The 23,199-nt window shown below is 51.3% G+C and overlaps 1 protein-coding gene across 1 annotated transcript in view; it reads right to left on the bottom strand.

Moving 5' to 3' along the window:
- Positions 1 to 23,199, bottom strand: part of DYSF (dysferlin) — a 72,634-nt gene that overhangs the window by 16,669 nt on the left and 32,766 nt on the right. Inside the window, 14 exon segments of the mRNA XM_053975399.1 lie at positions 345 to 440; positions 658 to 746; positions 1,559 to 1,698; positions 4,350 to 4,492; positions 5,381 to 5,551; positions 6,984 to 7,075; positions 8,310 to 8,465; positions 9,177 to 9,305; positions 9,874 to 9,972; positions 14,827 to 14,889; positions 18,600 to 18,673; positions 19,513 to 19,678; positions 20,287 to 20,448; positions 21,342 to 21,443. Coding sequence (XP_053831374.1) covers positions 345 to 440; positions 658 to 746; positions 1,559 to 1,698; positions 4,350 to 4,492; positions 5,381 to 5,551; positions 6,984 to 7,075; positions 8,310 to 8,465; positions 9,177 to 9,305; positions 9,874 to 9,972; positions 14,827 to 14,889; positions 18,600 to 18,673; positions 19,513 to 19,678; positions 20,287 to 20,448; positions 21,342 to 21,443 — 1,682 coding nt within the window.

Below are 23,199 nucleotides of genomic sequence, written 5' to 3'. Positions count from 1 at the left end.
TCCATAGTTGGAGAGGTGTGGATCCATACTTGGAGAAGTGTGGATCCATGGTTGGAGAGGTGGATCCATAGCTGGAGAGGTGGATCCATAGTTGGATAGGTGTGGATCCATAGTCAGAGAGGTGTGGATCCATGGTTGGAGAAGTGTGGATCCGTACTTGAAGATATGAATCCACAGTTGGAAATTCACGGATCCATAACTGGAGAGCCATGATGGTCCCTCCATCCCAGCAGAATCCAAGTCTATCCCAGCAATACCAATCCAAGGACCACCTTAACTCCTTCCCTGCTGCTCCTGCACCTCCAGCCTCTGGAATCCGGGAGGCTCCGGAGCAGGACACTCACCCTTTGACGTAGATGTCGCTCATCTTCTCCCCGGTGATGCTGAGGTCATCCAGGATCACGTCCTTGGTGTTCCAGATGATGCAGCGCAGGTAGAACCTGGAAAATCCCGGGAATAAAACCATGAGAAGGTGGAAAACTCACCCACCTGGAAGCCCGGTTGTCCCACTGATGGATTTCCCTGCGGGAGCCGTTTTCATGGAGATTATTCCACACCTGTCCCTCATCCAGATGGGTGAATCCATCCCCACCCGAGGCTTCCAAGCATTCCCAACTCCTTTCCCAAAGAAAAGATGAGGAAGAAAGGGGAAGTTACCTCTTGGCTTTTCGTGGAGTGACGTTGAAAGGGGGGCCGGGATGTCCCAGGGATTTGGGAAACAGATCCACCCACATCTGGAGCTTTCCCTGCATGGAAAAAACAGAGCCCTGAAACCTTGGGAGATTCCAAACTGGAACACCTGAACCTCCCCAGGGAGATCTGGGACCCTTGGGTGGGAGGGGAGGAATCCTCCATGGAAAAGGGGCATTAAAGGTTATTTTTAAATTATTTGAGGGATAGTCAGGAATGTGTTGATGGATGTAAATCCTGAAGAGTCGCTGAGGGAGGTGGGAAAGGGGCTGGAGCACCAGGAAAAGCTGAAAGAGCTGAAAAAGGGGCTCAGCCTGGAAAAAACAGGGATCAGGGGTGACCTTCTGGCTCTCCACAACTGCCTGAAAGTTGGGATCTGATCCCAGGGAACAACAGGACAAGAGGGAAATGGCCTCAGGGAATGGCTTCAGGCTCCAGTTGGACATCAGCAGGAATTTCCTCATGGAAAGGGTGGTCAGGCCTTGGAAGTGCCCAGGGAGGTTTGGAATCCCCATCCCTGGAGGTGTCCAAGGAATTCCTGGATGTGGCACTCAGTGCCAGGGTGGGCATGAGGCACAGCTTGGACTCCATGACCTTGGAGGGCTTTTCCAAACCTCAGTGATCCCAGGATTCTGGGAGAAGAATTCTGAGTAGCACTTTTAGACCAAAAATGTAGAATTAAATTAAACTAAATTAAGTTAAATTTAATTTAAAAATTGGAGCATATGCTGAAGGGAACAACCACCTCCCGTCCCTGGGAACATCCCGTATCCCAGGGCAGACATTCCCGGCAGCATTCTCCCCCTGGATACGGCTGGATCAGGAGACGCCGCTCCTGGGCACATCCCGGCCACATTCCAGGACCCACCTGCTCGATGTCCGGCTGGAGCGGGCTGTAAAGGCGCCGGGTCTCCACATGCTCCGGAATCAATCCCTGCTTCCGGAGGGCGGCCAGGGCGAGCCGCTCCTCCACCGGCCCCAGGTGCGGATTCGGGGGTTTTCCATCTTCTGCCACAGGGAAGAGAGCAGAGTGAATCCCACAGGGGTGGATTTTGGCGCGGAACAGCTGGAGCAGCGCAGCCTCCATTCCCAAATCCATCACCACAAACCCTGCTGGGCACAGGGATACCATTCCCAGTGGGAAAACCCATGGAGACCCTTGTGCAACCACCTCACAATTCACAGCCAGGGAAACATGGCAAGGATCCAGCTGGATCCCATGGAAAGGAGAATCCAATGAATCCAGCTCTCCTAAAGTCCCGGAAATCAGGATTCCCATCAACCCTCTGCCGATGTTCCCACTCCCAACAGTTTAAATCCATCCAGGATCTTCAGCTGGGCAGACAGGAATGAGGGATCCCATTTCTTCTCTGTGGGATTTGGGGTGAAAGAGGGGAATGGGAGGAGGAGAAAGGACATGGAGACACCACCAGCACAGCCTGGGGGTTGTTCCAAGTTCCTACTCTGATCCAAGTCCCTGCTCCAGTCCCACCAGGATATTTGCGGTCCTCCATCCACAGGAGACCTGGAATTATCTCCTCTGCCTGACCTACTCCACACCAACCCCTGATCCTGCCACACATGGGCCAAGATTCCTCAATAATGGACATTCCTGCCTTCTCTTCCTGGTCTGGATCCATCCATCCATCCATCCATCCATCCATTCATCCATCCATCCATAAATCCATCCATCCCAGTACAGCCAATGGACAACTCCTGCCTCCCCATCCCGTTCCTGGGATGGAACATGATGCCCTATCCTTGGATATCAGGGATGCAGTGAAGTCCCCACCCCTGGAGGAGTCCAAGGAACTACTGGACAGGATACTTGGACAAGGTTGGACTTGATCCTGGAGGCCTTTTCCAACCTGAATTCTGGGATTCTGGGATCTTCAAGGTCTTTTCCAACCTGAAAGATTCCCTGTTTCTCTGACTCCGACCCAAACGATCCCAAAATCCCAGGCTGGGTTGGTGGACTTCACCCCACTGTGGTCGTGCACCTTCCAGGACAATTGAAACACAACGTGCTCCATAAATATCATTCCATAAATATCATTCCAACTCCACCAAATCCCAGTGAGATATCCCATCTCCTTCCTCAGCAAGGACACACTTAACTCCAGCCACCTGGGCTAATTCCCAACCATTTCCCAAACCCTGGAATTCCGGCGTGTGCGCACACGTGCGGCTTTATGCGCCGAGAAAAGAACGAGCCCCTCTCGGAGAACAACAAAATCTGGGAGTTATGGAATAACAGGCCAGGGGGAGGGGCTTGTAAAATCCCGGCTCTCGTGTTTAACGGCTCCAGTTTATTCCCAGTCCAGCTGCGGAGCTCGCAGCTGGATTCCAGATCTGCTCCGGGTCAAGGCTCGGGCTTTGTTCTGCTGTTTGAACTCGCTGCCGTTAAAGCCGGAGAAGGTGACAGCAGGCGCTGCCACGGTGGGGGGGGGACACATTTTAACACCTCCCCAGCTCTCCTGGGAAAACTTTTCCATGAGGATTCCTTGCTTCCCTTCTCCCCAGGGGAAAACCGGAATTCCTGAAGGGATTTGCGCTTTGTTTCCCAAGAGAGGGATCAGCCCTGGGCTGTGCCTTGTTCTGCGTCTCTGGTGACATCCTGGGTGTGGTGGCCTTAAAAAATCCAACCAAAATTTAGGTGGGATATTGGGAATTGTTGGTTCTGAGGGTGGGGAGGCCCTGGAAGAGAATTCCCAGAGAAGCTGTGGCTGCGCCTGGTTCCCTGGAAGTATCCAAGGCCAGGTTGGACCCACCTGGGATAGTGGGAGGTGTCCCTGCCCATGGAGGGGGTGGAATGGGATCATCTTTATGGTCCCAACCTAAACCGTTCCATGATTCCAAACTGCAGCTCCTGGGCCAGAACCGGAGGGATTTCACCTCCTCCTGGTGAAAACTCCTCTTTTTGTGCCTTAAAGCAGCGTTTTCCCAAAAAAACCCTCCTGCCCCGGGAATGTTGGGTCAGGGGGAGGTGCCATGGGCAGACAAAAAACTCCTCCCCAAAAGTCCAGGTCTTTTCTCCTCTTCGTAGAAGTTGGGTTTTTCCCTCATTCCCCCAAATCCCAAAAGAATTCCCAGGTCTGTGTGTGGGATGTTGTCTCCCTCTAGTGACCATTCCCAAAATGAGATTCCAGTGGAAGAGTTGCTCTTCTTTCTGGCTCTGGCAGCACTTGGATTATCAGGTTGGAGCTTCTCGCTCCCCATCCATGGATTTTGGGTTTGGTCCAACTCAAGGTCAATGCTCCTGGATTGAAGGTGTGGGTTCAATCCCAGGATTTGGGGCATGGCCAAGCTTGGGAATAGTCCAGAGCCAACATGGCCAGTGAGGAGGAGGAGGAGGACACGTCCACTACCCAGTCCTGGCCTCCATAATGCTCCTCATGATGTCTCTGTGAAATTGGAACATCAGTTTGGAGCTTCCCACAAACCCAAGGTCCACGTTCCTGGATTGAAGGTCTGGGTTCAATCCCAGGATTTAGAGCACGGCCAAGCTTGGGAATGGCTCAGAGCCAATGTGGACAGAGAGGAGGAGGATGTGGACAATGCCATCACTCAAACCTGGTGATGTCTCCATGACATCCAGCTCCATCCCTTTCTCTGGAGCAAGGAAATTCGGCTATCCCAAAGTGTCCCTGACATCTTACCCAGCTCGGAGAGGACGTATTCCTGATCCCGGAAGATGATCCGGTCGGATTTGTAGGTGGGAGCTTTGTAGTTGTGCTGCAGGGAGAAGAGGTGGAGCAGCTGGGAAGGGCGGAGTTGGTCTCGCCATTGGTTGGGGCCGGAGCTGAAACCAAACAGAATCATGGAATCATGGAATCATGGAATCATGGAATTGTGGAATGGGTTGGGTTGGACAAGCATTAAAGTTCAACCAGTGCTGTGGGCTGGGATATCTCCCACTATTCCCGGGTGCTCCAAGCCCGAATGTCCAACCTGGCCTTGGACGCTGCCAGGGATCCAGGAGCAGCCACAGCAAATCTGGGAATTCCAGCCCCTCCCCACCATCCCAGCCAGGAATTCCTTGCCAAGATCCCAGCCCAATCTCCCCTTTCCCAGTGGGAGCCATTCCCTGGCTCCTGTCCCTCTGTCCCTTGTCCCCAGTCCCTCTCCAGCTCTCCTGGAGCCCCTCCAGGCCCTGCAAGGGGCTCAAAGGTCATCCCAGATCCTTCTCTTTTCCAGACTAGACAGTCCCAGCTCTCCCAGCCTTCTGGAGGGGCTCCAGAATCCTGGAATGGTTTGGGTTGGAAGTGACCTTAAATCCCATCCCATTCCACACCTTCCATGTGCAGGGACAATTCCGACTGTCCCAGGTGGATCCAAGCCCCAATGTCCAACCTGGCCTTGGGCACTGCCAGGGATTCAGGAGCAGCCACAGCAAATCTGGGAATTCCAGCCCAGCCCCTCCCCACCCTTCCAGCCAGGAATTCCTTGCCAAGATCCCAGCCCAATCTCCGGTTCCTGGGATGGGAAAGCCACATCTCTGGGGGTGTCCTCAGCACAAAGTCACCAGGAGCCACCAGGGATGGAACAGGACCTCCCTGGATGAGAACCAGGACTCTGGGAAGCGCCGCTTCAGCCAGGTCCCCCCGCACATCCCTGCTGTGATCCCGTGGCCACCTCAGCATCCCAATCCCGGGATTCACGGACATTCCAAGCGCACGGAGGAACCCACACGCAGTAGGTCTGGGGGAGGCCGCAGCGAGCGCCGTATTTGGACAGGAAGCGGTTCTCCAGGTCGATGACGGTCTCGCCGATCTTCTCATCCTTGGACAGGAGGTCGTAGTCGTAGAGGGTGACCTTGAGGTCCTTCTCCAGGGGCAGGGTGCAGCTCAGCTCAAACATCCTGGAAACGGGAACGGGGAAATGCTTGGGACAAGAGGATCGGGCTGCTGGAATTCCATGGGAATGGACCCACACCCCATCCCAACCCACCAGTGATGGGATGGATCAGAGTCCTCTCCAGCTCTCCTGGAGCCCCTCCAGGCTCTGCAAGGGACTCTGAGCTCTGCCTGGAGCCTTCCCTTCTCCAGGGGAACATTCCCAGTCTGATTCCAGAATTCTGGAATGGTTTGTGTTGGAAGTGATCTTAAATCCCATCCCATTCCACTCTACCCTGTCATAGACAGGGACACCTCCCACCATCCCAGGTGGATCCAACCTGGCCTTGGGCACTGCCAGGGACCCAGGGGCAGCCACAGCAAATCTGGGAATTCCAGCCCAGCCCCTCCCCACCCTCCCAGCCAGCAATTCCTTGCCAAGATCCCATTTAAATTCATCTCCCTCTTCCTCTTGCTTTTTTGGGAAGGTGTCCCGGCATTGGTGGCGTTGACTGGTGGGAGTAGCCTTGGAAAATCAGATGGATTTTATGGGAAGCGGGATTTAATCCCTGCTTGTGCCCCAAGTCCCGGATTTTGGCAGCCTGGAGCTCATCCCAAGGGGCGGCTCCGATCTCTGGGACAGGGCCCAGGGAATGGCTGGAGCTGCTCCAGGGAGGGTTAGGTTGGATATTGGGAAAAGATTCCTCATCCAGAGGGTGGTGGGGCACTGGAACAGCTCCCCAGGGAATGGCCACATTCCCAAGGCTGCCAGAGCTCCCGGAGCATTTGGACAGCGTTCCCAGGGACAGGGTGGGATTGTCCTGGGAAGGAGGAAGGAGTCGGATCGATGATCCTTATGGGTCTTTTCCAACCCAGGCTATTCCATGATTCTCTGATTTTCTGGGAGAACAAAACCCCATGGAACTGAGCTTTCCTCAGTTTCCCTGCTCCTTTTCCAGCCTTGCCAAACACCTTTTCCCTGAACAAACCATTATCCTTGGAATTTTATCCCATTTCTGATGGAAACAACTGAATTATCCATGGATAATCCCTTTCCAGCACATGTGGATGTGTCCCATTCCTCCCCATTCCTCAAATTTTTCCTTCAGACATTAGATCAAAATTCCTGGATGAGGAGAAGTTCCCCAAACTCTTTCCCAACAATGGGATGATCCAGATTCCCCCACTATGGAATTCCAGCTCCCCAGTCCACAGCTCAGAAATCCCAGGGATTGATGAACGAGAGCCAAGGAAATCATGGAATAAACTGGGATGGGAGAAACCTTAAAATCCATCCCATTCCCAATCCCTGCCGTGGGCAGGGAACACTTCCCATTATCCCAGGTTGCTCCAACCTGGAATTGGGTGTTGGAATGGGAAGTTCCGGTTGGCCCAGCACAATTCCCTCAATAGGACATCCAAGAAATTCCATGGATACCAAACGGAATCCATACTTACTTCCCAAAGACAGGCTCCAGAGTGCAGGGAAGGTAATTTTCCTGGTCATTTATGGATTTCTTCCCCACGGAAATCTTCACGTAAGGATCACACTGGAGGTGGGCATGGAAAGAAACACAAAAATCCCATGGGATTCCAGTCCCACCCTTTTCCATAGGTTGTTCCAAATCCCATTCCTTTCCCAAACAGTATTATTCTGGGAATTCAGCACCAACTTGGAAAGTGTGGAATTTAAATCAAGTTGGGTTTTTTGCCAGGAGAAGGAAAAAAAAAATTCAAGTGAAAGATCCAATTCCACCTAAAAGATTTTACCTGGATCTACAGGGATCCACCATCCCAGTCACATCCAAGAATTCCCTGGAGAAAACTCCCAGGCCAAGTTTTCTCATCACTTCTCCCAGATTTTCCTTTTCCCCCTGATTTGTTTTTTAAGGAATGGACGGGGAAACGGCGCTCAGGGAATGGAATGAGCACCCAGGTACTCCTTGGGCTGGGATCAACCTCCGTAAAATTCCCATCCCAGGGGGAATTTGGGATCAAATTTGAGTTGGTTTGGGGTTTTAAATGGAAAAGCTCCCATAATTTTTTCCTTCTTTTTAATCCTCAGGAATTACTCATGGGAAATTTCTTAGGAATTAAACACTTCCATTCCAAACCCATTTTAAAAAACGGGGAAAATACAAAAGCGGTTGGAATTCTGCATCTGTTTTCCCAGATATTCCATATATATTTCCCATATTCCATATACTTTTTTCCATATGTTTTTTCATATATTTTCATGTCTATCCATTATTTTTCCATAAATTTTCCATGTGTATTTACTATTTTCCCATCTGTCTTTCTTAGATATTTCCTCGTATATTTCCCAAAGTATTCCTTTTATTTTCCCCCTCTTTTCCAGTGGAACCAAGATAACTAAAAAGGAATTTTTCCCTTCCCTGAGTTTTGGGGAGTTTTGGACCTACATAATTCCCATTTTCCCAGAATTTCCTTTCCGCACCAGCAAACCTTTGCAAGCAGGAATTTTGGGAAAAACGGGATTTTATTCCCTTCAGCACCAAAACACCAAAAAAAACCACACCCCAAAATAAAGCCAAACTCAAAACTCATGGAACTAATCCTGAAAAATCACAGCGGACAAAGGAAGAATTTCCCCCTGGAATCCCCAGATATTCCAAGGGGGGGACAGAAAACAGGAACAAATTCCTACATTTTAGGGCAAATTTGTAAATTTTGACCAATTTTGACCCAATTTTGATGAAGAAGGGCTCAGCTGTTGCAAGAATCCACTACAGGAGCCAACCCGGAGCTTTCCCACTGGGATACCTTCCCATTGGAATCCTTGGGTTGGAGGTCGAAGGCACGGATGATGTAAACCCGGACCAGACATTCCTGGAGTCCCCTGGCCGGGAGCTGCTGGAATTGTCGGGGAGGCACCGGAACACGCGGATCGTCGGGAAGAGGGTAAATCCTGAAAGAACCCTGGGAAGGACACGGGAATTCAGGGAAAAACACGTAGAGATGGGAGCAGGCTTGGAATGACCGGAATGAATCGTGGAATTATGGAATGGTTTGGGTGGGAAGGGAGCTGAAATCTGATCCCATTCCATGGGCAGGGACAACTTCCCTGATCCCAGGTGGATCCAAGCCCCAATGTCCAACCTGGCCTTGGGCACTGCCAGGGATCCGGGGGCAGCCACAGCAAATCTGGGAATTCCAGCCCAGCCCCTCCCCACCCTCCCAGCCAGCAATTCCTTCAAAAGATCCCAGCCCAATCTCCCCTTTCCCACTGGGAGCCATTCCCTGGCTCCTGTCCCTCTGTCCCTTCTCCCCAGTCCCTCTCCAGCTCTCCTGGAGCCCCTTCGGGGACTCTGAGGATTCCTTGGATTTTTCCCTTCTCCAGGGGAACATTCCCAGTTTTCCCAGAGCAGAGGGGCTCCAGAATCCTGGAATGGATTCTGGAATGACCTTAAATCCCATCCCATTCCTACCCTTTCCATAGGCAGGGACACCTCCCACTATCCCAGGTTGCTCCAAGTCCCTTCCAAGCAGCCTTGGCCACTTCCATGGATGAGGATTCCACAACTCCCACAATTCCTGGACTCAAGGGACTCTTTGGACTGGAAAGGACTTTAAAGATCCCACAATTCCCACCCCTACGGACACAATCCACGGGGAGAGGGCCCATCCCACCTTGAATTCCCCCACCACCGAGGGGTCGTCGCTGGAATCCTGGGATCTCCCCCGGAACAGTTTGAAGGTGTGGCAGAAGTCGGAGAGATGCTCAAATTCCTCAATGTTTTCCAGCTCCGTGTCGTAGACCTGAGGAGGAAAAGATGGAGCAGACAAAAAAATTCCAACCAAATTCCTCAATCCTGGGAAAATTCATCCCACGGGGAGAAATTTCTGGGAATTCTCCCCTTTATTTCCCTCTGGAGCGGTGAAAAGAGGAGAATTTGGGAATCCCACAATAAATTCCAGCCCATCCCAAAATGACCCAGACAAAGCCAAGGTCTCCTGGTGGGTTTTTCATGGATAGAGATCTTCCAGCTGGGAATATTTTCCTTAAAACCAAAATCTTCCCTATTTGGGAGTTTGCCTTAAATTTAGCATTTCTTGTGCCTTATTCTCCCTCCTCCCTGAGAAATCCCTGACTTTCCTCATTCCCAAACCCTTCCCAGCGTGGCAGTTCCCCATTCCCTCCACCACTTCCCGAGGGAAAATTTCCGGAAGTTTCCCAAAAGGCTTTTCCTCAGGAAACGGAATTTCCCACACCTGGGGGAAATGTTTTGGGGTTTTTTGCACCTGGATGGAAAAAAAAAGCTGAAAATCCCAAAGAAACCGTTAAGAGTGGAATTCCAAGGATCCACACCCAAGGGAATTCACTCACCTTCAAGGTGTCAAATCCCTTTTCCAAGTAATATCCACATTTTTCCCTCTCTCCTGTGGAAGCATAAAATTTGCTCCACCAGTCGATGAATTCCTCCTCCTGCAGCCAGAGATCCCAAAGTTACTCATTTTCCACAAATAAATCATGGGAAAACAGCATCGGCTCCCAGATTTGGGAAGCGAACCCTGCATCAACCCCATCCCTGATTTCCAGGTTTTCTGGGATGCTCCCAGCCCAAATCCGGGTGTTACAGCCATTGCGGATATTCCCAAGAGGATTATTCCTCATGGGAAGATGAGGTAGAGCTCCAAGAAGAATATTCCAAGAATTTGGAGCATTTTTAGGGAATTTTTGGCCTCGGGGGGTGGTTTTCCTGGATTTCCATGCAGGGAATGAACCAAAAACTCTGGTGTTAACAGCTTGAAATGCCCCAGTTTTAGGCTTTCCCTGGAAATTTCTGGGATCTGGGAGACAGGGATTGACTTCCTGGTTGTATCCCAGCACCTCCCAACCTCCCCATCCCAACAAAACCTGTGGATAAATGAATAAATCCATACAATTCCCATCTTTCCATTAAAACCCAACGGTGCTCAGGTCTCCGGAACAGCACAACCCTTGGATGAAAAAAACTGGGAAAATCCCACAAAACCTCAGCTCTCACCAACTCCCATTGCCTTATTCCCAGTGTAAACCATTCCAGGAGGAAATACAGGCCATGCCGGCTCAATATTCCATGGATTTTATAGGAATCCCGTTTTTTGAGACCACTTTGCTGGCAATCCATGAAGAAATTCCTGGAAAATCCTGATGTCTCCTTTTAGGAGTTCCAGCTCAGCAACCTCACGGAGGATTCCAAATGGAATTTTATTGGATTTATATGGGAAGCTAACGGCGCGGGATTTAATGGATAGACATTGGATTTAATTGGAATATTCCGGAAATTCACTCCAAGGTTTCTGCCACCTCTTTTTTTTTTTTGGGGGGGGGGGGGTGTGGAAATCCCAATTTTCCTTCTGCCACTTCCCATTTTATTGTTTCAAAGGCTCCATTCGGACATCGTGACATTCCACAGGTATTGGGATAGAAGGAAAACGCTTGGATTCATCCCAGGACTTACCCACAGAATCCTCTGCAGCCCCAAGGGAAAGAGCTGGATTAGAGATTTTGGTGGATTTTGACCGATATTCCAATGAAAAACAGGGAAAACATAAAAAGGAGGGAAGGGGAGTGGCTGGAATGTTAATGGTGCTGGATATGACTCCATTTGGGAATGAGAAAGCCATGGAAACCAATGCATCGGCAAAGGATGGATTGAGGAATTTCCTTTATCCAGGGGGTGGATAAAATTCCCTCCAGGTATCCCAAAGCATCTCCAGGGGTTTATCCATGGCCCAGACCATCTCTGAGATTGGGATCTGTGCTCCCTTTCCAGCTTTTTCATGGATCCCACTGGGCACAACCCCCGGGTGAGAACCCCTTGTCGATAAATTTAACCTCAAGAGACCAAAGCCGGAAATTTTCCTGGGAAAGGAGCTTATTCCCATCTGGAAAGCTGTTGCCATGATTATCCAGAGTTTTCCTGTCTGCGTAAAACTGTTCCATCCCTCTTCCCTCTCACCACCCTGGAATTCCAACCTTTTTCCCAAGAGGGACCCATCATTTGGCTATCCTGGGAATAACAGGATCATTTCACCCAATGCCATCATTCCAGGAGCTGCAGCAGTTCCTGGAACAAAGCACGGCTGGATGAAGGAGAATTTCTCCTTTATGGAAAAAATTCCTGGCTCTGAGGGTGGGGAGGGGCTGGGCTGGAATTCCCAGATTTGCTGTGGCTGCCCCTGGATCCATGGAAGTGCCCAAGACCAGGTTGGAAATTGGGACTTGGATCCACCTGGGACAGTGGGAGGTGTCCCTGCCCATGGATGGGGTGAGAATGGGATGGGATTTAAGGTCCTTTCCCACCAAAACCATTCCAAGATTCTGGAGTTGCTCTGCTCTGAAGCCAGGCTGGGAATATTCCCCTGGAGAAGGGAAAATTCCAGGGAATACTCAGAGTCCCTGAAGGGGCTCCAGGAGAGCTGGAGAGGGACTGGGGACAAGGGACAGAGGGACAGGAGCCAGGGAATGGCTCCCAATGGGAAAGGGGAGATTGGGCTGGGATCTTGGCAAGGAATTCCTGGCTGGGAGGGTGGGGAGGGGCTGGGCTGGAATTCCCAGATTTGCTGTGGCTGCCTCTGGATCCCTGGGAATGTCCAAGGCCAGGCTGGGATGAACCTGGATCACCCTGGGATAGTGGGAGGTGTCCCTGCCCATGGAACTGGGATGAGCTTTCAGATTCCCTTCCCACCCAGACCATTCCATGATTCTACAAACCCTAACTGTGGAAATCCCAGAGTTTTCTCTGGGAATACTTTCCCCCCTCCCCAGTGGCAGTGCCATGGGCTGGCTCCCAACTGGGAATATCAAAACCATCAGGAACATTCCGGGGGTGGGGGGGCAGCGCTGGGATGGGAACCATTCCCAGGAGGAGCCATCCAACACCCAGAGCTCCTCCAAGGAGCAGTAACCGGAGAAGCCGTGAAATGCGGGCTTGGATTTGGAAGGAGCAAGCACAGCAAACAACCAATTATCCCAAATAGTTTACAGACATGGATCAGCTGGAACTGGCTCCGCTCGGCTCCGTTAACATGTCCTGGGATGGGGGATTTGGAAAGCAGCACGAGCTGGAGTAACGGCGGAGTAACGGCTGAGTAACCGCGTTGTAGGGCTCCTCAGCAGGGAATGGAGGAGCAGAGGTGAACAAGAGTCCCTCCTGAGCTCCTCTCCTCTGGGAAGGGCCCGGGAATCATGGAATTATGGAATTATGGAATTATGGAATTATGGAATTATGGAATGGGAAGGGACCGGAAAGCTTATCCACTTCCATCCAGGGACACTCCCACTGTCCCAGGTAGATCCAACCCCAATGTCCAACCTGGCCTTGGGCACTGCCAGGGATCCGGGGGCAGCCACAGCAAATCTGGGAATTCCAGCCCAGCCCCTCCCCACCCTCCCAGCCAGCAATTCCTTCAAAAGATCCCAGCCCAATCTCCCCTTTCCCACTGGGAGCCATTCCCTGGCTCCTGTCCCTCTGTCCCTTGTCCCCAGTCCCTCTCCAGCTCTCCTGGAGCCCCTCCAGGCCCTGCAAGGGGCTCTGAGCTCTGCCTGGAGCCTTCCCTTCTCCAGGGGAACATTCCCAGCTCTCCCAGCCTGGCTCTAGAGCAGAGGGGCTCCAGAATCTTGGAATGGGTTCGGGGGGAAAGGACCTTAAATTCCATCCCACTCCACCCATTCCATGGGCAGGGACACCTCCCACTCTCCCAGGTGGATCCAAGCCCAAATGTCCAACCTGGCCTTGGACACTGCCAGGGATCCAGGGGCAGCCACAGCAAATCTGGGAATTCCAGCCCAGCCCCTCCCCACCCTCACAGGGCAGAATTCCATCCCAAGATCCCACCCATCCCTCTGGCAGTGTAAACTCTTCCCCATCATCAATAACACCCCAGCCGGAGGCAGATCCCGGTGAAATCCAGGACCTCCCTCACACGCTCCGCACGGAGCTGGATTTTTTTTTGGCTGGAAAAGCTTTTTTCCAAGATTTCCCCAGCTGCAGCCCCTGGGCCTCATTCCCAACTCCTGCTTTTGTGCGGAGCTCCGGAGCCATAAAGGAGAAGGAGCCGGGAAGGAAGGTGGGAACTCAGTTTTCCAAACCAGGATGGTTTTCCCAAGGAAACATTCCCATCTTTCTGCAAACTGGGGTTTATCACATTGTCTCCTATTCCTGGAGGATCCTGGAAAAACCTGGACAACGGGATGGTTTATTCTCACCTAATATTCCTGTTGTTTGATTTTAAATTAATGCTCTGCAGCTTTTCCCTCTTTTTTTTTTCCCCTGGATTTTGTTTGTCCTAAACCAAAAACATATCCATGGAAATTAAAAATGCGGATGGACAGCGGGATGGGGGGGTTAATTCAGGAATTTTTGCTTCCATAGTTGGGATCCCAGCACTGCCACCTCTCTGGGATGGAAAAATCCATCCATTGGACAATATTTGGATCCCTGGAAGTGTCCAAGGCCCAGTTGGAATGGGCTTGGAGCAACATGGGATAGTGGGAGGTGTCCCTGCACATGGAAACTGTGGAATGGGATGGGATTTAAGGTCCTTCCAACCCAAACCATTCCATGATTCCATGGGGAATCTGATCAGGATGAATCTGGGATTAAGGGAATTGATCCTCTGGAGTGTTATCCCTGAGAAGGCGAAGCAGCTCCACTGCCCTCCGTATAAAACCCGGGAAAATCCCAACATCTGCTTTTCTCATGGAAAAGACACAAAGGGTGCAGGAAGAGGGAAGGGATCCTTAAATCCCATCCCATTCCACCCTTTCCACAGGCAGGGACATCTCCCCCTATCCCAGGTGGATCCAACCTGGCCTTGGGCACTGCCAGGGATCCAGGGGCAGCCACAGCAAATCTGGGAATTCCAGCCCAGCCCCTCCCCACCCTCCCAGCCAGCAATTCCTTGCCAAGATCGGACTCTGAGGGTTCCCTGGATTTTTCCCTTCTCCGGGGGAACATTCCCAGCTCTCCCAGCTTTTCCTCCCAGCAGAGCTTCTCCATCCCTCTGATCATCCCGATCCCACATTTCCATGTCCTTTCTGTGCTGGTATCCCAGAGCTGGGGATGGAATTCCTTCAAAACCACCCTCATTCCCTTTGGAATGAATGGAAAACCCAAGGACACACTGGCAGACAGCTGGAATTGCCATTTTCCCAAGGAGCAAGGGGGATCATTCCCAGAAGGAAAACACCTCCTTCCATCTTTATCCTCGTATTCTCATGGACTCAGGTCATTAATTAAGCGGTTAATTAATTAAGCGATTAATTAGCAATTAGAACAGAAGCGATACCTACATGAGGCGGGGCCCGGGAATCCGGGATGTTAATTAGTGCTGAGCTCGTCAAACCCTCGGGAAGCTACAAATTAAAATGATCCGTTATCCAAGGAATTCCGGGAACCGGGATGAACACGCAGCACCGAAAGCAACAATTAAAGGGATTAATCCAAACTAAAATTCCCAACCCTGGGGTTTCCTGGGAGGAGGCAAATTTGGGATGAGCGCAGGGTTTGTTTTTAGGGATGTTCGGCAAACAGCTGGAATGAGGTAGAGGAAAAATGGGATATTAAAGGGGAAAAATATGGAAAAGCTGTTAGTAATTCCCAGTGGAGGAGAGGCTTTTCCCTGGATATCGAGGGCTGCAAACCCAGGGAGTTATCCCAGAATCCAGGGAAGGATCTGAGCCAGGGGGATTTAGAATAGGATTGGGAATTCTCAGGATCAAGGTCCAGGTCCAAGCCTGGCTCATCCTGGACAAACCAAAACCCAGGATCCCTTCCGTGGGCAGGAAGCGGCAGCGCTGCTCCAGGATTCCAAGGATCCCTTGGATGTGGAAAAGGGGAGGAATGAGAGGTTCTTCCCAGAAAACAGCCAGGTTTGAGGATCAGGCCAATCCCGACAGCATTCCCAGTTATCCAGCTCAAGCTTGTCCCCAAAACCCTGCTCCGATCCCAGCAGATCCAGACCGGCATCCTTGGGCCAAACTCCACAATTTCCAGCTGTTCTACAGGGAAAAAATTCCCTGAGGATCATTTTCCACCAGGATTCCCTCGTGGCTCCCAGAGGCTGCCGGGAGCAGCTCCTTTCCAGCTGGTTTATCCATGAGCAGACAGAACAAATCCCATGGCGCTTTGGAAGTCCTTCCCGAGCCTCTTCCCATGGGAATGAACCCTCGGAAAACACCGGGAGCAGAGCAGGCAGGACAAGGCCTGATCCAGCAGCCTCTTCCACAGATTCCACCTATCCATAACCCTGCTCCGTGTCCTTTCCCCAAGGAACCAAACTAGACCGGATTAGCCAGGAAAAATCGCTTTTCCATGATTTTTAGGATTTTCCTCACTTTGAATGACCGGGATGTGATTCCCGTGCACTTAAACTGGTTTTAAACTCCAGCTGAACTCCTGATCCCACTCAGATGAGATGGATAACGCGCTCCTGAACCTCGGAGCAGAGGGATTTCACCTCTGGTTGTTTTCCCGATTTTCCAGGGAAAGCAACAAAGGGATCCTTTGTTCCAACCATCCTTCGGAGCAGGGACCAAAGCCAGGCTTGGCAAGGAGGGAGAAAAACTCCGGAGCCACACAAGGAAATGCATCCATGAAAAATCCTGGCTCCTGCTTCCAAAGAGCCCTGAGCACGAGCTGCTGGCTTGGGATCCATCCCTTTTCCCAGGAAAGCGGAGCAGGAGCCGGGATTGCTCCTTGACCTGCCAAATCTGGCCCCAGATGGGCGGAATGATCCCAATGGTCCATCCACGCCTCAATCCATGTCCACCTCCAGGAGAGGAGCAGCTTCCAGGGCCAAAATTCCGAGGTGGGAATTCTGGGTTGGCTTTCCAGGAAGGAGCTCCCTTCTTTCCCGAAATAACAGGAAAAACAAGGAAAGAAACAAACGGAGAAGGAAGAATCTGGGGTCAAACTGAAGAACTCCATTGGTGACAGGGGGGATTGTTTGGGAAATGCTTTTTCCAGGAAAAATTGCTGGAATTTTCCACTTTGGAATGGTTTTGTCACGTCCCTCTCCCCCTTTTCCTGCTGTTTAAACTCTCCCTTAAATTTGATCCGAGTTTGGAGACGTTTCCAATAAAATTATCCCAGGGAACAAAGCTCCAGGATTCCAAAGCTCCATCTCATTCCTTCCTCTGGAATCTTCAGGATGGGATCCCGAATTCCCAGGAGCAGCTCCCAGAGCTCCAGGGGGTATAAAGGGAGATGTGTCTCTATCCAGAGGTTTTATTCCCAAAGGAAAAAATTGGAGCAGGTTTGCCACCAGTGTGGTTTTCCATTAATAAATCATGGAAGTCGGAGCAGAGGATTCCAGGGAATCGTGGGCAGGGCCAATCCCGCTCTGGGCATCCCAGGGTGTTCCCCCCATCCTGACCACTTGGAAAAACAGGACAAACTGGGAATCCCACCAATGGGAATGTCCAAGCACTTCCTGCACTGGACCGTGGGAAATCCCGATTCCAGATCATGGGAAACCCTGGATCCGGGTCATGGGAAACTGGGATCAAGCTCCACATCTCAAGTTGGGATCCCACTGATTCCCACATTATTCCCTCAGTTTTCTCCCAAGTTTCTCTGTCCTGGACTTAAAAAGGGGGGATTTTATTACAAAAAGTCCCGTTCCCAAATTCCATGTTTTCCATGGACAAGCTCCAGTTACTTCCCTGATAAAGGACGAAGCCCAGCTGTAAATTTTAAGGATAAATCCTTAAATGGGAAGCAAAAATGAGGGAATGAGGCAGCTCTCCCGATTTCCCAGTGCTCCAATCAGGAGCAATTTTGGGAGCTGCTTTCCACACTTTTCACTGGAGCCAACTTTTCCCAATTCTCCTGTCCCATTCCCAGTGGAGGCTGAAGGGTTTCAGGACAAAATCCCAACGGAGCTGTGAATAGGATCACGGAATCATGGAATGATTTGGGTCGGAAGGATCTTAAATCTCATCCCATTCCACCTTTTCCATGTCCTTTTCCCCACCTCCCACTATCCCAGGCTTCTCCAAGCCCCGTCCAACCTGGCCTCGGGCACTTCCAGGGATGAGGATTTGGAATGAGCAGGAATGAGCAGGGCCACATCTACAATTTTTTTTGGAATTAGCCAAATTCCTGATTCCCAGCTTGATGTGGGACCCAGCCTGAGCTTGGTTTGGGATACACCACAAATATCCAAAAACACCAGAAAATCCTTGGGAATAGAAACCCCCAGGAACCACCAAGGACGTGGAGGAAGAGCAGGATCCATGCCCAAGTTGGACATCTTGGATTAAGCAGCTCATCCATAGCTGGAATTGCTCATTGCCAGGGAAACTGAGGCAGAAAACACCTGGAAGGCAGATTCCTTCCGGAAACTCCAGCTTTTCCGGCCCTGTGGCATCCAGGAACAGGGAGAAGGGAAATTCCGGCCCTTGATATCCCACCAAGGGATGGGAGACTGGGAAAAGATCTACCAAACATTCCTGACACCATTCCCAGCTGCTCCAGAGGCACCGGGATCGCCTCGGGATCCGTGCATCCCACGCACAGCTCGGCACGTGTCTGTCCCAAAGATTCCTTCTGCTGGAGAAGGAACCCGAGGGCTGTGGATACGGGAAGTTTCTGGAAGAATGGAAGCTCCAGGGGTGTGTCCATCCTCATCCATTCCCAAGGGAATGCTGAGATCCCTCAAAATCATTGGAACTGCACCAATTCCCCGCTCCCACCACCATGGATTCGGGATTCTGCAAGCCCAGTCCAGTAAAATTCCTGCAAGCCAGGAGTCAAACTGGGAAAAGGAGACCCGGCCATGGAGCGAGGACGACGGAGCCTCAGGGAATTTTTGCTTTCCTTGGGAAGAACCTGACATGGATTTCTCTCCATCGGGAAAGCAAATCCAGCCCCTCATTCCCAGCCTAGGGAATGAGGAGGCATTTGGGGTTGTGCAGGTGAGGAGAGGGAGGGAAAACACATGGAAGTTGGAAATGGATGGATCCAATCGGATCCAGCCTCACATCGGTACCTCGGATCCAGCCTCACCGGATCCACCAGAGCACGGAAAGAATCCGGGACCTTCCCAGCGCGTTTTCCATACCTGGATGGGGATCAGGGGCTCTTTGTCATCGATGTCGATGAGGACGTCATCCCTGGGCGTGAGGCTGACGTCATCTGCAACCAGAGCAGGGCGGCACCGTGATCCCGGGATTTGGGAATCCCAGAGCCCAAAAACCTTGGGATCAACCTCCAGGAGTGATCCCAGTTTTTCCCAGACCCTACTTCCATGATCCCAATCCCATGCAGAACCCTCAGACCATCCAAAGTTCATCTCCACAATCCCAAACTCATCCCAGACACTTTCCACAATCCAAAATTCATCTCCACAATCCCAAACTCATCCCAGACCCTTCCCACCATCCAAAGTTCATCTCCACAATCCCAAACTCATCCCAGACACTTTCCATAATCCAAAGTTCATCTCCACAATCCCAAACTCATCCCAGACGCTTCCCACCATCCAAAGTTCATCTCCATGATCCCAATATCTCCCAGACCCTTCCCACCACATGAAGTTCATCTCCATGATCCCAACGTCATCCAGACTTTTCACATCACCCAAAGCTCATCTCCAAGATCCCAATCCCATGATCCCCATCCCATCCAGGGTTTCAGTGAGTCGGGAGAGGGACTTGGGACAAGGACATGGAGTGCCAGGAACAGGGGGAATGGATTGAACTGAAGGAGGGGAGATTTCAATGGAATATTGGGAAAAAAATTCCTGGCTGGGAGGGTGGGGAGGGGCTGGGCTGGAATTCCCAGAGCAGCTGTGGCTGCCCCTGGATCCCTGGCAGTGCCCAATTCCAGCTTGGACATTGGGGCTTGGATCCACCTGGACAGTGGGAGGTGTCCCTGCCCATGGATGAGGTGGAATGGGATGGGATTTAAGTTCCCTCCCAACCCAACCATTCCATGACTCCATGAAGGACACCAATCCCGACATTCCCACGTACCTGGCTGCTCCTGGGGCGCCCCCGTGTCCTGCTGGGAGGGATCCCAGTAGAATTCCTGGAGGGAGCGGATCGTGCACTGCCCCACCACGGGTCTCCGGCCGAAGGGGCGGTTGTCGATGATCTTCAGGATGATGGGGGGGCTGTAGAGGCTCTCCTTGGGCAGACGCTGCGGGAAGAGGGAAGGGAAGACGGAATGAGGCTGGAAAGGGAGGGCAGAGGTTCTGTACCATCTCCAAAAAAACAAGGGCAGGAGGAACTTCACCAGAAGAACCATTTTTATGGAATTTTGAGGTCCTTCACCAAGAGAATTAATTTTATGACACTTCCACATGACACTTTTATGACATTTTTATGGGGCCTTAAGGTCTTTCACCAGATCCATTTTTATGGGATGTTGAGGTCCTTCACCATAAAATCCGTTTTTACAGGACTGTCCTTCACAAGATCTACTTTTACGGGATTTTGAGGTCCTTCACCACAATATCCAATTTTATGGGACCTCCAGGTCCTCCAGCACAAGACCCATTTTTATGGGACCTCCAAACCCTTCAAAAGATCCATTTTTGTTGGACTTTGAGGTTCTTCACAAAATATATTTTTATGGGACTTTCCTCCACCATTTTTAGGGGACCTCCAGGCCCTCCACAAGATCCACCCTTATGGGACTTTGAGGTCCTTCACCAGATCCATTTTTATAGGATTTTAAGGTACTTCACCCCGTTTTTGAGGACCTTCCCTTCCCCCTGCACCACCTCAGTCCCGCTGGGACCTCACCACTTCCATGAAGAGCACGCAGACGTCGAAGTTGGGGTTCTTCTTGACGTTCTTGATGACGCCGGACTGGACGCGCTGCCCCCCGCACTCCACCAGCAGGCTGGGCGAGGTCACGCTGGCCAGCTGGAAGCTCTTGAGGTTCCTCAGCCCCCAGGCCAGGATCTGTGGGATGAGGGGACACCAAATTCTGATCCAAAGCTCTGCTTCCAAGTTTCCATGGAGCTCCTCGGCAGTGGAGGAGTTTGAACCACAAGCAGTGGTGGGAATTATGGAATCCCTGAGGTTGGAAAAGACCTCCAAGGTCACGGAGTTTAACCTGTGACTGATCCCCATCTCGACACCAGGAGTTCCTTGGACACTTCCAGGGATGGGAATTCCAAAGCTCCCTGGGCACTTTCAATGCCTGACCACCCTTTCCATGAGGAAATTCCCCCTGATATCCAACCTGAACTTCATCCTTATACCAACCCTCATTCCCTGAGCTTCATCCTTATCCCATCCCTCGTTCCCTGAGCTTCATCCTTATCCCATTCCTTGTTTCCCTGAACTTCACCCTTATCCCATTCCTTGTTTCCCTGAGCTTCATCCTTATCCCATTCCTTGTTTCCCTGAGCTTCATCCTTATCCCATCCCTCGTTACCTGAGCTTCATCCTTATCCCATTCCTTGTTTCCCTGAGCTTCATCCTTATCCCATCCCTCATTACCTGAGCTTCATCCTTATCCCATTCCTTGTTTCCCTGAACTTCATCCTTATCCCATCTCCTGTTCCCTGAACTTCATCCTTATCCCATTCTTTGTTTCCCTGAACTTCATCCTTATCCCATCCCTCGTTCCTTGAACTTCATCCTTATCCCATCTCCTGTTCCCTGAACTTCATCCTTATCCCATCCCTGGTTCCCTGGGAGCAGACCCCAACACCCCCAGCTCCACCTTCCTGTCAGGGAATTGTGAAGAGCCCAAAGTTCCCCCTGGAGCCTCCATTTTTCTCGGAATCGCACCCCAGAATCCACCTGGGATCCCATTCCCGGCCCTCGTTCCCGGATCCGTGGCTCACCTCGATGGCCGTGCGCTGCAGGACGGGTTTGATTCCCTGCGGGACCATGTAAACGTTGGGCTCCCGCTGCGGCGGCGGATAGGGAAGGTCGGAATCCGCGGACTGCGGGAGCGGAGAGGGAAAGGAAAACATCAGGAAGCGCCAGGATGGGACATCAAACCCCGTTCCATGTTGGATCCACCCGGAATCCCCATCCTTGCCGAACTCATCTCTCCCAGGAAATCCAGGACAGCCAGAGGAGAGAGGTGAGGAATGGCAGGACGGAGGTGCCGGAAAAGTGGTTTTACCTCTTTAATCCATCCTGGAGAAGATCCAACATTCCTGAGCTTTTCCCAGGGATCTGCCCTCCAAGGTTAAACCTTTTTTAGGGAATGATGGGATGGAACTGCCTCTATCCCGTCGTGGGATCACGGCGGGATGAGGAAAGGGATGAAGCAGCAGCAGCGGGTTCATAGTTGGGTAATTCCCAAAAAATTTAGTGGGAGCAGCACCATGGGATGGGGGATTGGCATCGCCTCTGGATCTGGGAAGGGGATGTGGTTCATCCCACACTTCATGGATAATCCAGGGCTCGGGTGAAACTACCTGGGAATTCCATTGGGATCATTCCAAATCTGGGAGGCAGCCAAGGAATTCTCAATTTGCCTTTCTGGAGGAGGAAAGTGGGAGCCAGAATTCCTCCCCTTCTCTTTTCCTGCATCTCCCAGAGCCACCAGAAAGGCCAGGGTGAAAGCAAAACCTCTGGAAATCCATCCCATGAGCACAGAATTCTCTCCCAGCTGGAATTTTATTGGATTCAATGACGTGTGGGTGTATTTTAATTATGAGACTGGGTGAGGGATTGGTTCTCCAGAGGGATTTTCCACATGGAATTGTGGAATGGTTGGGGTTCGAAAGGGCCTTAAGGATCATCCAATTCCAACCGTCCTTCCCATAAAATTCCTAGCTTTAATTTTCCTTGGGAATTGCTGGTTCCTGAGTCCAGCTGCTGATTAGCAGAAGGTTTTCAGGAATTCCATGTGGGAAGAGGTGCCTGGGATTCCCATATGGAGCAACCACTCCTCCATCCCATGATCCACGTGCTCCCAGCACGGGTTAGTGCTGGCAGGGAATGGGAATTTTATCCGGGATAACCCAAAGGAGAAGGGAGAGCTGCAGAGAATTCCCACATTCCCTGGGTTACCTCTGGAACTCTAATTCCCAGAAAACCTCACTTCAGGCTGCTCAGGCCCAAAATCATGGAATGGTTTGGCTTGGAAGGGATTTTAGTGATCAATCCTTCGGCAAATCCAATGGGAAATCCTTGGAAAAGAGCTCCTGCCCCATCCATCCTCTCCAGGATCAACTTGGATTTTAACCCTGTGTCATTCCAGGGTTTTTTAAGTCCTTCCTGCTGCTCTCCCAGTGGTTTTCCAGGCGTTCTCCTGGTTTCCAGCTGATTGTCAGAGGACACAATGTTGGAATGGATGGGAATGAGCAGGGAATGCCGGGGATGAGGCGGGAGCAGGGAAGGATCAGGATGGGAGTGGGGAAAAGTAATTCCCAGACAAAGCCGGCTGGAGGGAGGAAAATCCATGAAAATCCTGCTGGGAGCCAGGATGGGTTGAACAAGGATAAATCCAAGGGAATCCAAGTGACAAGGAGCTCTGGAGATCATGGATTCCAACCCGGATTTGGATCCAGGATGAGTGAAAATCAACATGGATGAGGCAAAAAAAAAAAAAGGCTGGAAAAGATTCCCAGTTTTTATGGAAGCTGGGATGTGATCCAAAGATAAATCCCAGAGTTTAGCAGGAATTTAGCCCCAAAAGGCCATTCCCAAGAAAAAATGGATAAGGATGGAGCCAGCCTGGTCCTT

Source organism: Vidua macroura, chromosome 4 (assembly GCF_024509145.1).
Source record: "Vidua macroura isolate BioBank_ID:100142 chromosome 4, ASM2450914v1, whole genome shotgun sequence".
Lineage (NCBI taxonomy): Eukaryota > Metazoa > Chordata > Aves > Passeriformes > Viduidae > Vidua > Vidua macroura.
The sequence above is the reverse complement of the archived record's forward strand: the minus strand, read 5'-3'. Positions and strand labels throughout refer to the sequence as shown.